At 51.1% G+C, this 13,355-nt stretch overlaps 1 protein-coding gene across 2 annotated transcripts in view; it reads left to right on the top strand.

Moving 5' to 3' along the window:
• BRINP1 (BMP/retinoic acid inducible neural specific 1) overlaps window positions 1-13,355 on the top strand; it is a 167,270-nt gene that overhangs the window by 39,126 nt on the left and 114,789 nt on the right. For both annotated transcript variants that reach the window (XM_025432373.3, XM_025432372.3), the window contains one exon: window positions 9,369-9,636. In XM_025432373.3, coding sequence (XP_025288158.3) covers window positions 9,419-9,636 — 218 coding nt within the window. In that variant the 5' untranslated portion in view covers window positions 9,369-9,418. The remainder of the gene's footprint in view (window positions 1-9,368; window positions 9,637-13,355) is intronic.

Genomic DNA, 13,355 nt, shown 5'->3' with positions numbered 1-13,355 from the left:
CCACCACTCTCACAGGCGTTCCTAGGACTTCTCACCCGCTTCCGGAGCTCTAAGCACTCCTAGTTCGTACTGATTTACGATATTCTACTCCTAGCCCGGCCCCTCTGTTGATTTGGACTCGAGGACTCTAGAGCCCACTGAAAATTTTGACTCGAGTGTTCGACGGACACCTCAAACTCAACAGGTTCAAGGGGGAACTTGTCCCATTAATGGACGTTCGATTCTCATGGTCGTTTGTTATCACACGTGACATTGCCATCAGTCTCATCATCAGAGAAAAGTTAGGAGTCACCACAAACATCTTTCTTCCTCACTCCCCGCACCCCCAACCCAGCCAGACAGTCGCCAACTCTTGCTAATTTTGCCCCTCCATTGTTTTTAGGCTTTCTGTCAGTCAAATATGAAATAGCTTTTTCAGACCACATCTAGCTTGGGCTACTCTGATGGCCTCCGTAATTTTACCCGTGTCCCTTCTGAAATGCACTTATTGCCCCTACATTTGGGGTAATCCATCTAAAATGAAACTCTAACATAGAACCCCTCCATTCAAAAGCCTTCAGTGGTTCCCCGTGGTCCCATAGGTCTAATCCCACATCTTGATTTGTTGGGTTCATTCATTGAATGAATGCTGATTTAGTGCCTACCCTACGATTGGATCCAGATCCCGGGTATACACTGGGGAAAGGGGGAGGAATCTATGTCTTTAAGAAACGACCAGTCATGAGTAAAGCTGTGGTTATAAAGCGTGTGACCCCATTTAGCTCCTTTGCTTCTTTTGATGCCACTCCCTCCTTCCAAATTCCCACTGCAGTAGCTTTGAAATGTTTTAGATCTTATATTCACACCACACGCCTTCATTCCTTTCACGTGTTTCTCTCCTGGCCTGAAATATCGAGCCCACATTTGTCACCTCACAGTGCTTCTTCGTCTCCTGCGGCCTCACCTGGATGTCATCTCCAGGGAGCATTCCTTGGACACCCTCCCTGGGGGCTCCATGCTCCACAGAACGCTGGGTAGGCCCCGTCTTTGCCCTGTTGCATTATATTCAATACCTGTTTCTTTGTCCATCTCCTACTCCGGACTAGGAGAGCTAATTAAAATAGTAGGGACACTCAACAAATATTTATTGAATTTTACCAAACTGGCCCAGAAAAGACATTCTAAAAATGTTCATTTCGCTTTCCCTTTTGAAAGATCTCCTGTGGAGACTGCTGATAATTTTGAGAGAATGCTTAAAAGGCAGTTTCCCTGCATTTAGATCTTCGGATTCCTAAATGTGGCTCCAAGTGAGATATTTATGAAGGAAGGGTACTATACATACTTATATTGTTAATTACAAACAAAAAATAGTCTTTCGGATCCTTTCGAAAGTCTCACAAATAATTAGTCCACATATTTCAGCTTTCTTTCAGATTGCCATGGCCTTCCCTAGATTTACCATTTCTAGAAGTTTCACACTTCAATTTAACTTATCAGCCATTATCTTCATTAACATCTTCACAGTTAATTTGTGGTTGTTCATGATTGTCAAAACAAGGAAACTACAACTCGAGGATGGTGTAGTTTCTTACTTTGGTGTGTTCAAGCACTGAGTCATAGAACTTAGTTTAATTTGGCTTGGGTTGAAGTTTAATTCTGTCATTTAAAAAAATGTGACATTGGAAAAATAACCAGTTCTTTTTTTTTTAAGATTTTATTTATTTATTCATGAAAGACACAGAGAGAGGCAGAGACAGGCAGAGGGAGAAGTAGGCTCCCTGGGGGGAGCCCAATGTGGGACTCGATCCCAAGACCCCAGGGTCATGCCCTGAGCTGAAGGCAGACGCTCAATCCATGAGCCCCCCCAGGTGCTCTAACCAGTTCTTTTCAAAGAGTCTCAGTTTTATCATCTACAAAGGAAAACTAATGCTGTCTATTTTGTAGGATTGTTAAATGAGTGGAATGTGATGGGGCACAAGAAAGAGTCTGGCATTGTATCGAGCATAGAGTAGGGGCACGGTGGTCTTTAACCCACCTTACGGATTCACTTAAAATGCACCGTGAAGCATGAATAGCCTATTGCAAAATTCTTGCTGGGCATCGCAAGAAGAGGGAATAGCGTGAGAAGTGGTAGTGAGGAATGAAAGTTTGTAGTGTGTTGGGTCATTGCAGTTGGGGAGAGAATCTAGAGTACTGGATAGATTGAGGGTGGGATGTGAAAAAGGAGAAGCAGGAAACGGTGAGTGTATAAAAGATACAGCTCATAAGCATTGGTAAATGCAAGACTGAGGTAAGGCGATCAATAGGGAACTATTGAGCTGCTTAATGAGGGGAATGTCATGGTCCTATCTGCATTTGGAAACATCCTTCTGGCACCCACAGCAGTGCTTAGGTTGGAGGTGGCAGAGATACATGAAGCAGGAAGACCAGCCGGAAGATGATTGCTATAGTCCAAGAGACAGAGGGCCATGTTTTGAATGACAGATATCAAGAGGAAATGGGCGTCACAAAGACATGTTCCTAAGGTCAGGTGTTCAAGGGAGAAAGAGAAGATGACGATGTGCAGGGTCACCCCGAAGCTCACAGAGAAGACAGGAGAAGGACAGAGTTGTCCACAAAATGGATGAATATGAAAACAAATAAGCAGGCTGTGGAGATGGTGGTGCTGGCGGTGGGTGTGGTTGAAGTGGATGGGGGTGGAGTTTTGGAGAAGTCTCGGCCTCTCACAGGAACAATTTGGGAGATTGTGTGGTTCAGGTGAATCGGGATTAAGATGAGAAGGGAAGTTTGAGAGAGTGATGATGGCTGTAGTCTGGGGTACTCCGAGTTCAAGACACCTACAGAATTTCCTAGAGAAGTTGATGACGCGGTTGAAAATAATAATATAAAGTATGCAAGTTATAATGAACACTTGTTCCAGTGGTTTCTAGATTCTTTTATAAGTGTACACATACCAGGTACGATTGTTGACTAACTCCTTCCCGATGAACGTATGTATGTAAATTACTTCTCTTCGTTAGTTAAATCGCGATTCTCTACTGCCTGGTGTCTGCTTAAGACAGGGCTCAATATTAATAATAGTAAATATAAATGCATAGTTCGACTGGTCCTTTTGATCATCTTGAGTTATTTTGGCCAATTCCAGACAAATCTGATTAGATCCTCGTTGTTTTGGTTTGGCGGTGTAATATGGCTGGTCTTCCACCATTTTCTTGTTCACATTGGCTTGAATTATTGTTACGGTAAATCCATAATTTCTTTTTAAGCCACTTGACCGTTTTGTGAGAGCTGGTCGAGTTAAATCTAATAATGTAATTTTATTTTACTTTATTTTATTTTGGAGATTTTGTTGATGAGAGAGAGAGAGAGAGAGCACATGAACAGGGTAAGGGGCAAGAGAAGCAGACTCCTCCTGTGGGGCTCGATCCTGACACTCTGGGATCATCACCTGAGCCAAAGGTAGATGCCCGACAGACTGACCCCCACGCCCGCCCTGGAGCCCCAAATCTGATAATGTAATCATATACTCCACATCACTAGACACAGATAAATGCCAAGGCATCACAATGCGCTGCAAGTGGCAGAAAGATGAAGCCCAGCCTCTCGGGGCTCTCAGGCTCCTGCCCTTCACTGCAGTACCATCGATGACTTGTGACTGTCTCATATTTGAGCTGAATATTGAAAAAAGGTAATAAACACGCACCCCCGAAGTTCTAGTACTCTTTCTAGCTTGGCACGCCTTTGATTAGTAAATTCTAATTGGACTTCCATTGGACTTTCGCATGGAGCTGGGCACTGAGTGAAGTGTTTTAATGCATGAAATCTTTCCTTTGATCAAACAGGGTTCATAGAGTAAAACTGGAAAAACAGACAAACAAAACTTGATTCTTTTCTTCCACTGTTTAAACTTACCCTCGGATCAGGTCTTCCCTGATATTTGGGTGAAAGTCAAGGCAAGTTATGTTCACCTCTTCTTTTCTTTTTTCTTTTCTTTTCTTTTCTTTTCTTTTCTTTTCTTTTCTTTTCTTTTCTTTTCTTTCTTTTCTTTTCTTTCTTTTCTTTTCTTTTCTTTTCTTTTTTTCTTTTCTTTTCTTTTCTTTTCTTTTTTTCTTAGGATTTTATTTATTTATTCATGAGACACAGAGAGGCAGAGACATAGGCAGAGGGAGAAGCAGGCTCCCTGTAGGGAGCCCGATGTGGGACTTGATCCCAGAACCCCAGGGTCACACCCTGAGCCAAAGGCAGACTCTCAACCTCTGAGCCACCCAGGTGCCCCACCTCTTTCCATCATATACAGTTTCGGTCCAGTATTTAACATGTCTAGGTCAGTATATCACAACAAATAAATTAAATTTTACTTAAGGTGGAGACATCACTCCTCCCCCAGACTCTCCTGTCTTTCCATGGCTCATGGTTTTGCTGTGGCTCCTCCATCTTGCTAAACTTGCTCAAGTCTTCTTCGGATGCAGGGTTTGGTCAAGAATGGACAGATATGGAGAGGGCAAGTCTTCCTCGCCTGGTACTTTTTTTGAAGACTTAGCATCAGTGCTCCGAGGGCTTGGCAGATTTAATGCTAATGTTTTTAACATATAACATTTTGGGGAATATCTGGAGCTTCCTTTCTCCTCTGGGATCCCTTACTTGTGACTCCTTTGATGAAGGAAAATGCATCTCTTTGCAGCTGCTCACTGACCAGCAGGAGACCCTTGGTAAGTGGCAGTGCCGTTCTAGTTTCCTTTTGCTGGGATCCCCTCTCTCTCCAGATGGGATCTGGGGCAACCTCTCCTGGCTTTCTTTTGCATGTGGCTCACCTCTGATCCCTGGGGAACACATTCCTTTTTTGAGTGAGCTAAGCTGTCACTTCTCAAATTGCAGCCCCTACTATGCCACCAGGTTTCAGCCCATCCCTCTTTATGTTTCCCTCTTTAGAATTCTTTTTTAAGATTTCTCTGGTGTGACTCAGACACCGGTGAGCCAGATCCCCTCCAAGCTCCTGGGAGCCTTGACCGTGTTCTCTGAGTGATCTTGCTGAAGCCTGAGGTGTGGGGCTCCCACCTGACTGTCCCCCTGTTTGGGGTGGGCAGGTGCATTCTCAGCATGCAGCCGCTTCTCACTTAGGCTCTGCTCCTGATGCCAGCATCTGACTCTTGTTGCTGTCATGTGGGCTAAGCCCTGTAGAGTGGGGCATATACCTCCCTGTAGAACACAGCATCTTTCATTTGGGCTTTGGCGAAACTGAGACCAAAATAGTGGCATTTAACATCCCATTTAGGGGCACCTGGGTGACTCAACAGTTGAGCGTCTGCCTTCGGCTCGGGGCGTGACCCTGGGGTCCTGGGATCGAGTCCCACATCAGGCTCCCTGCAGGCAGCCTGCTTCTCCTCTGCCTGTGTCTCTGCCTCTCTCTGTGTCTCTCATGAATAAATAAATAAAATCTTTAAGAAAAATAAAATAAAATCCCATTTAGGGCTTCAGGGTGGCTCAGTCGGTTAAGCGTCTGTCTTCAGTCATGGTCCTGGGATCGAGCCCCACGCGGGGCTCCCTGTTCAGCAGGGAGTCTGCTTCTCCCTCTCCCTCTGCCTCTCCCCTCACTTGTGCTTTCTCTCTTGCTCACTCTTTCTCAAATGAATAAATAAAATCTTAAAAAAATAAAAACAAAAACATAAAATCTCCTTTAGCCCTTACCTGATCCCTAAGAGAGATACTGATCCTCCTTGATATTGCCTACATTTTACAGACGGGGACACTGAGGCATGGTGGGGGGGGGGATTATTCCGTGTTCATGGTCACCCAGCTTTGTAGATGGTTCTCTGCTGAGAAGTCTATCGCGGAGATCCAGGTGTAGAAGTTGAGGCTTGGATGAGGTTCTCAGCTTGCCCCAGGCTTAGGAGGCAGGCGCCCCAAGGAGGGGGCTGGTGGGGTGCTCCTGTGCACCCTCTGGCCCAGCAACCCAAGCAGAGGGCTCCAGACCCTGGTGACCCTGCTGCTAGAAGACCCTCTGTCTCTGTCCTGCATATGCTCCTCAGATGTAAATAATTTACAACGGCAACGGTTAGAGAGTGTGCTCGTGTGGGATGAACCCGATTCCCTTAATAACACTGCAGGCTTATATATAGCACGGTTCAGCAAGGGCCCACGTGCTCTCCAGGCCACAGCCCCCCGTCAGCAGCTCCACGGCCACCAGGGCACCGCAGCCGCGGGCCTGTGACTCACGCAAGGTCACCGGAGGTCAAGGGCAGCGCTTGGAATAGAAGCAGCTTCTCTTTCACAGGATCTAAATGCCGGTGGCAGGAAGTTCCCTTTATGAATGCTGGGGAACAGCGGTCCCCAGATGCGTGGCGGTAGGTGTGCAGGGCTTCTCTAGCATAGAGGACGGGGGTGTGGCCTTGAGCTTGGCAGTTTTCATTTATAATGCATTCATCGTCTCTTTGTTTATTGCTTTTGGCAGAGGAGGCAAGTGCACGGTGGCTCAACCCAACGGTTGCAGGACAGAGTGAATTGGATTCTCTGAATGTTGATAAAAATGTGGGGGTTGACGAGTGACCTTCCCCGGGCAGTGTCACGGAGCAGAAAAGGCTCCTCATTCTAGCTCCGCGCTGCCCAGTGAAAGTACGACACCACCCATGTGTCTAATTTTATTTATTTTTTTAAAAAAAGACTTTATTTATTTGAGAGAGAGAGAGAGAGAGCATGAGCGGCGGGGCGGGGCAGGGGGAGAGGGAGAAGCAGGCGGCCTGCTGAGCAGGGAGCCCGACAGGGGGCTCGACCCAGGACCCCGACAGCACGAGCTGAGCCGAAGGCAGACGCTCAACCGACTGGGCCACCCGGGGACCCCCACGTGTGTAATTTTAAAGTTTGAGCAGCTACGTTCAAACGATTTGGAAGAAACAGGTGAAATTTTATGCCATGTCTTATTTAGCCCAGTACAGCCCAAACAGTAATATTTCAACATGTCACCGATACAAACATTAGTGAGATATTTTGCAGCTTTTAGCCCTACTGAGTCTCGACGCCCAGCGGGCACGTGCTGTATCTACACTCCGGCCGTCTCAGTGCGCGCTCGCCTGTGCATTTGCAGGGCTCCACGGAGAGCCGCTCGGGCCAGCGGTTCCCCACGGGACAGCGTGGCCTTGGGCCCTTTACTTACCTTTTCTAAAGCTCAGGGTCCGACCCGCCCCCGTGTGCAGGGCGGGACCGGGCCCCGTCGCCACGTAGCCGCGAGGTCGTGCGTGTAGAGCGGCCTGCAGTTGGCGGCACTCAGTCCGTGCGCTCCTGACCCGGTTTCCCTCCTGGACCTGCCTCACCTGAACCGCCCACCTGCACGGGTGGCCCTTGGCCCTCGGCCCCTCCTTCCACGACGTTTCCTACCCCCGAGGCACCTGTGCGCTCGCTCCTTCCCCCGCTTCTCCGAAACCACGCGGGGGCAGGACACCTTCCTGGTCCCTTCCTGGCCCCTTCCGGCCCCGAGCGCGTTAAGGCAGCAGCCACCCCCCACCGCATGTCCCTGCCGTGACTGCCCCCGAGTGCTCCTCACCGTCACACCCGGAGCTGCCGCCCAGCCCAGTGCAAAGTGGCTCCGGGGCCCGCTGCTCGGGAAGAGCCTGCAGGTGGCCCCTCTCCTACAGGATCTGTCCGGGCCTCGGTGGTGAAGACGACCTCCGGCCTCCCCGGCTCCGCGGGACGTGTGTCCTTTGCTGTTGCAGCTCTGGTGACGCGCGGTCCATATTAGAACCCTCTTGCACGGGTGCGACCCTCCCAGGCATTGACTCTGGAGGGCAGGACCCCATTTCCCCGGCTCAGGGCGAGGTTGCGGGGTGGGCTGAGGCTGTGAAAGGATAGAGGAGGGTTAGAGGGGTGAGCTGGGGGTCACTCTGGGTCTCGGGGCCCCCGGCGCCCCCCGGGAAGTGGGGAGCTGTCTGCACCTCGTGGGAAACTTGATCAGCATCTCGCGTGTACCGGGTGCCTGGCCACTGCCAAAGGATGTTTTCAACCCAAACGCGCAGTAGATGCCCCGGGGATGCCAGCCACGAGCCCCTCCTGTCCCCGGGGCCCTGGGGCGGCCGGGGTCTTCCTGGTCCCAGTGTCTGCCCGTAGACACTGAGGGAGCACCCAGAGCGGCCCTTGGTCTTGCTCAGCCAAGTGTCCGTGTCAGTGGGAGGCGCCTCTAGTTCTGTGGGTGACGGCGGGCTCCTAGGTCCACAGGGAGGTCAGGCTTCCTCCACGGAGCGCTCACCTCACCTGCTGGAGTGTAGACTGTGTTGCGGCCCCGGGGACGGAGGAGGCTCACGGGCGGCCACGTGCCCGCTGCCCAGCCGTGCGCTGGACAAGGCGCCTGGGTCAGCCAAGGTTCCCTTCTGCACGGGTGACCTTGGGCCCGGCGTCCCGTGTCTCAGGGCTGTCCTGGGCGTCGCATGGTGGTTTAGGCCGCCTCCCCGGGCCGCGCACCACAAGCCAGCGGCGTCCTCCGCACGGTGACGCTGGAGATGTCCCCGGGGGAGCCACGTGCTGCCACGCGGAGGCGCTGGCTTAGATGGTTCGGGGGTGGACTCCTCGTGGGGCCAGGGGCTGAGGGCTCACCCCTTGCACACGTGCACGCGGATACGCACCTTCCGCTTCTGGAAGCTGCCCGCTTGCAACTGACCTCTGGGCCGCGCCCCTCGCGACGCGGGTGTCGCTGTGCTGTGGCTCCCCTGGGACCTCGGGGTGGCCTCCTGCATGGCCCCCATCCCTCAGCCTTCCCTCTCCCCTCCCTGCCGAGCACCTGTGACCTGAGGCTTGGATGCTCCACGGAGAGTCCTCTGGTCACAGGTGCTCCCGTCCCCACAGCCCTGCCTGGCCGCTCCGGGACCCGGTTCTGCCCTCGCTCATCTCGCTCGCCTTGCGTCCCTCCGATGTGACAGGTGCTAGGGCAGAGGCATCGAGGCCCATCCTCTGTTCCGCCTGCTTCCGAGGCTAGGCGTCTGGCTTGCGCACGCGACACGTGAACAGCACAGTCTCCCCACGTGCCATGCTCTGTCTCTCCCTCCCCCGCCCCACAGAGAGACGCCGAGACCCAGGCAGAGGGAGAAGCAGGCTCCCTGCGGGGACCCTGATGCGGGACTCGATCCCGGGACCCCGGGGTCACGGCCTGGGCCTAAGGCAGACCCTCAACCCCTGCACCCCCGGGGGCCTCAGAGGTGCCAAGCTCTGAGTTAGAAATGACCCGGGTTCCTGTAAAGCCTAATGCACGTGACTGATGAGACATAGGAAGACATGTTAATGGCATTTTTTTCTTTCTCTTCTTTTTATTTTGTTTCTTTTTTTCTCCCTCTCTTTCTTTCCTATCTCCCCCCTTTATTTCATCCTTCCTTCCCCCCCCCCCCCCTCTCTCTCTCCTTCTTTCTCCTCAGGACTCCACAGAATGGAGCAAGAATGAGAGGAAAAAGGCAGGCAGAAAAGCATGAACTGGAGGTTTGTTGAGCTCCTCTACTTCCTGTTCGTATGGGGCCGTATCTCCGTGCAGCCCTCCCTCCAGGAACCAGCTGGGACGGACCAACATGTCTCCAAGGAGTTTGATTGGCTTATTTCAGACAGGGGGCCTTTCCACCACTCCAGGAGCTACCTGTCCTTTGTGGAAAGACACCGTCAAGGATTTACAACCAGATATAAGATATACAGGTAAGATCCGGGTTCAGCTTACGTCCGCGTCGTTCTTTCAGGGAGCGCTCCTGGGGTCGGGGGTGAAGGGTGTGGGCCTCGCGGTGTGGACGCACACGTGGGCCGGGGGATCGCCCCCTCGCCGTTGCACCTGGTGTGTGCACCTTGCGCAAGACATTGGCGAGGACGAGGGCAAGAGGGAATCGCTCACGTGTCCCAAATGGCGACTCCGTGCCAGGCCCGGACGGTGCCTACCGCGCTGGGTGCGCTGTCTCACTTAAGCCTTTGTCATAACCGCCGGGCGTAATTCTGTTTGTTTTCTCCATTTTACGCACGACGTAACCGATCCTCAGCTGGGGGGAGTCATCTGCCTAGAGTCACAGTCTGGACATGATAGGGCCGAGGTTCAAACTGGGTTTTGTCTGCATCCACAGTCATAGGGTTTTGCATCAGCCGCATCGGATAGAGGTAGTGTTGTTGGCAGGTGCTGTCAAGGTTCCAGTGTCCTACCCAAACGTCCTCTCACATCTGGAACAAGGAGAGACACTCGATTTGCAACCTTTGCTCCAGCAGGTCTGAGCATCCCTCTTGGGGTGCCACTCGCCCAAAAAGGACTTAAGCAGCTCTCTGCACTTCTATCTCTTTAGTTTTAAACCCTCTGCACTCAGAGTGCATTTTTGTGTTTCTTTCTCACTTAACTAGACACCTGTTGAGGGCATGACTTACAGAAATTCATTTCTGGATCCCTTGAGTGATTTTTGTTCTGCTGTGTGTCGGGAGCACACATTAAATGTTGTGGACTGAAAGGAGCTGGAGAATGCAAGAAGCCCTCGAGGGGTGCAGTCTTTGTCTTAGGGTCAAGGAAGAAGGGCACATTCTAACCCTCCTGGGCCAATGAGAATGGGAGAGCTGGGAAGCATGGTGGGGCAGAGGACGCTGACCTGCTTCTGGGACGGCATGCGAGTAGGTCGCACGTCTTCTGTGTGTTTGTTATGAAAGTGGGCATGTCCCCCTTGCACATGTTGTGGCTTCATAGATCGGGGATGTGATTTTTACGCTGAATAGTGGCTGAGGTGGTGAAAGAGTTCCCAGACGAGCCTTCACGGGTGCTCAGTGTTCAGAGCGTTACTGGGGAAGGTGCCCTGGGGCCCGACGGAAAGCAGGAGCGCAAGGGATCATGGATATGGGGTGTGCAAGAAAGGGGAGAAGGAGCACAAGGATGAAAAATAAAGAGTGTTTCTTTCAAAAGAGAAGAATATCAGGATTTTAAAATATAGTTATTGATTCAAAAGACAGTCCACGGGAGAACTATTCTCAAGGACGACAGTTCTCTATTAAATTTCAAAGTTAGATCCTCAGCATAATTTCTTGGTGGAACCACAGCCACTGCTCCTCGTGGACACGCATGAACCAAACGTGGGGTCCCGCTGATTACTTGACAGAATGCATTGGTATCTGAAATCCCTGGCCCCGGGAAGGACACGGGCTGGGACAGAGGATTTAGGGGAATAGAACAAGTGGTGGAGAGCCAGGTGGGTTATCCGGTTGGTGTTTTGTCAGACAACAGAAGTGTCTCGGGTAGACATGTTGGCTTTCGGTTCCATGTGAGCCTCCTGAGGACGCCTTGAAGGTGGATGACTGGGGTTCACATTCCCATTTCAAAGACCAGAAGATGACCGATGTGAACAAAGTCATGGAGCCAAAACATGATGGATCCTGGACTGGAAACAAAGTCTAAATCCATAACCAACACCCGTGAATATGATAGAACTAAAAGCATCCATTCATTATTCATACATGTTTCTTTGCAGCCGCCGGATGCCTGCCCCTATGCTAGACCCCGGGGGTGGGTTGGCTTGATGATGAGGAGTAGTGATCTAACGCGACGGCTGTGCTTGGGTTTTCGAAGGGAGCCGTCGTGCATGGTAGATGATCAACATATGCTTGTGATAGCTGTTGAAATGACCAGGGCTCACATGGACACTCGGAGTAGACCGCAGACACGGACTGCTCAATAGTGGCAAGCTTTAATGGAGCACTTAGGATGTGCCATGAAAGGATGTCATTCACTCGGTCACAACAAGCTCTGTGAGCTGAGCACACCTCACTTTACAGATCAGAAAACCAGGACCTGGGGAGGCTGAGTGCATGGCCCCAGCTGGTCCACGTGGTAAGGAATGGAGCTGGGGTCCAAACGCCAACCTGCCTGACCCCAAAGCCCTCCTGCCAGCCATGGCTCCCCTGGCATGATGTCCAAACGTAGAGTGTCTCTGAGCTCTAGAAGGGCTCTTGCAAACATTTTTCCTGACGGCCACTTTATAAACATCTGGGGTTGGTTTTAGAGAGAGCTAAGAAGGGAAAGGTCGTTAATGAGGTGGAGGGTCAGGACATCTGGATACTAACTCCCGCATTCTGGGCACCGATCTTGTGACATTAGGATCCCACCTTCCTCATCCATCAAATGGTAACCTTGACGTCAGTGGTTTTCATCCTATGCTCTTTGAATTCTTGAGGACCAATTAAAGAAATCATAAAAGCCACTGTGGTGTAGGAAGGTAAGTAAAGCGGGTTTGGGGGGTGGTAACCAGGCTGCATCCCCGTGGGCTTCACACGGCACTTACACAAGAGAAGGTTTCACTCGTCTGCTCTCACGTTCCGATGTTCTCATGTTCCATATGCTTGCCTTTGGACCCCGCTGCTAAAGTAAACTGTGTCATCATCCAACAGGCTGATTTCTAGGACGCTTTCTAGTTCTAAAATTAAGTATGAGATTTAACCAAGGTCACGTGGTTAATTAAATGATGGAGTTCAACCCAGAAGTCAGGCCCCTGGTCATCTAGTTATTCCTTCCTTCCTTTATTTAATCCTCAAATAATTATTAAGCACCAGCTAGAGACCCAGCACTGTGTTTGGGGCAGCTGATACAATGATGAGTAAAACAAACATGGTCCCTGCTCTCCTAGGAGAGACTGACATTAATTACACACACACACACACACACACACACACACGAAGTGCTACAAAGAAAAATGCAGGGTAGGAATGACTGGGACATCATTAATCCCATAAACGTTGATTTGGAACCCACCATGTGCAAAGATTAGGTGGGGTTCTAATCCTAACTGGCACATGGGCCAGTTAGTACGTGTCTATGTACTTATTTGCACGTGTGCCCACCCAGGCCAGGTTCAGACCAAGTAGGACGTGCTCATCAGGGCGGTTGTCCATGGTCACTCCGTCCTCATTGCATGCTACTGTATTGAAACATGGAAGCATGTCTTCCGGTGATTTCCGGCGTGCCTTCCTGTGTGCTAATGCAGACGTAGCACGTTAAACACTTGACATTTGCTCCTGACAGCAAGGCTTTTCTCCAGGAACGTGCCACACTGTCTTGTGCTGGACAGTCAGCTTTAGCGAAGGGCCCTGGCCCTCAGGGTCTGGCCAAGTTCCCCGCTCTGTGAACCCAGGCTGGGCCCCAGGGTGATCTGGGAGCTTCAGAAAGATCCCGAGGGGAGTCTCCTCTCCTCACTTAAGTGGGTTAAGGGCCTTTCTTTCCTCATGCATATGCACACGGAGACTGGTTTCAGCTCATAGACTGACGGTGGGGAGTGGGAGCCACTAGCAAGGAGGGGAAGCTTTTCCGTCAAATCCCAGCAGAAGCCTTCTCTCCTGTTGCCTCACAGGCCAAGCACTAAGGTGGGTGCAAGCCGTGGTTTAGGTGCACGAGGCACACACTGCGT

This window comes from Canis lupus, chromosome 11 (assembly GCF_003254725.2).
Source record: "Canis lupus dingo isolate Sandy chromosome 11, ASM325472v2, whole genome shotgun sequence".
Taxonomy (NCBI): domain Eukaryota; kingdom Metazoa; phylum Chordata; class Mammalia; order Carnivora; family Canidae; genus Canis; species Canis lupus.
The sequence above is the reverse complement of the archived record's forward strand: the minus strand, read 5'-3'. Positions and strand labels throughout refer to the sequence as shown.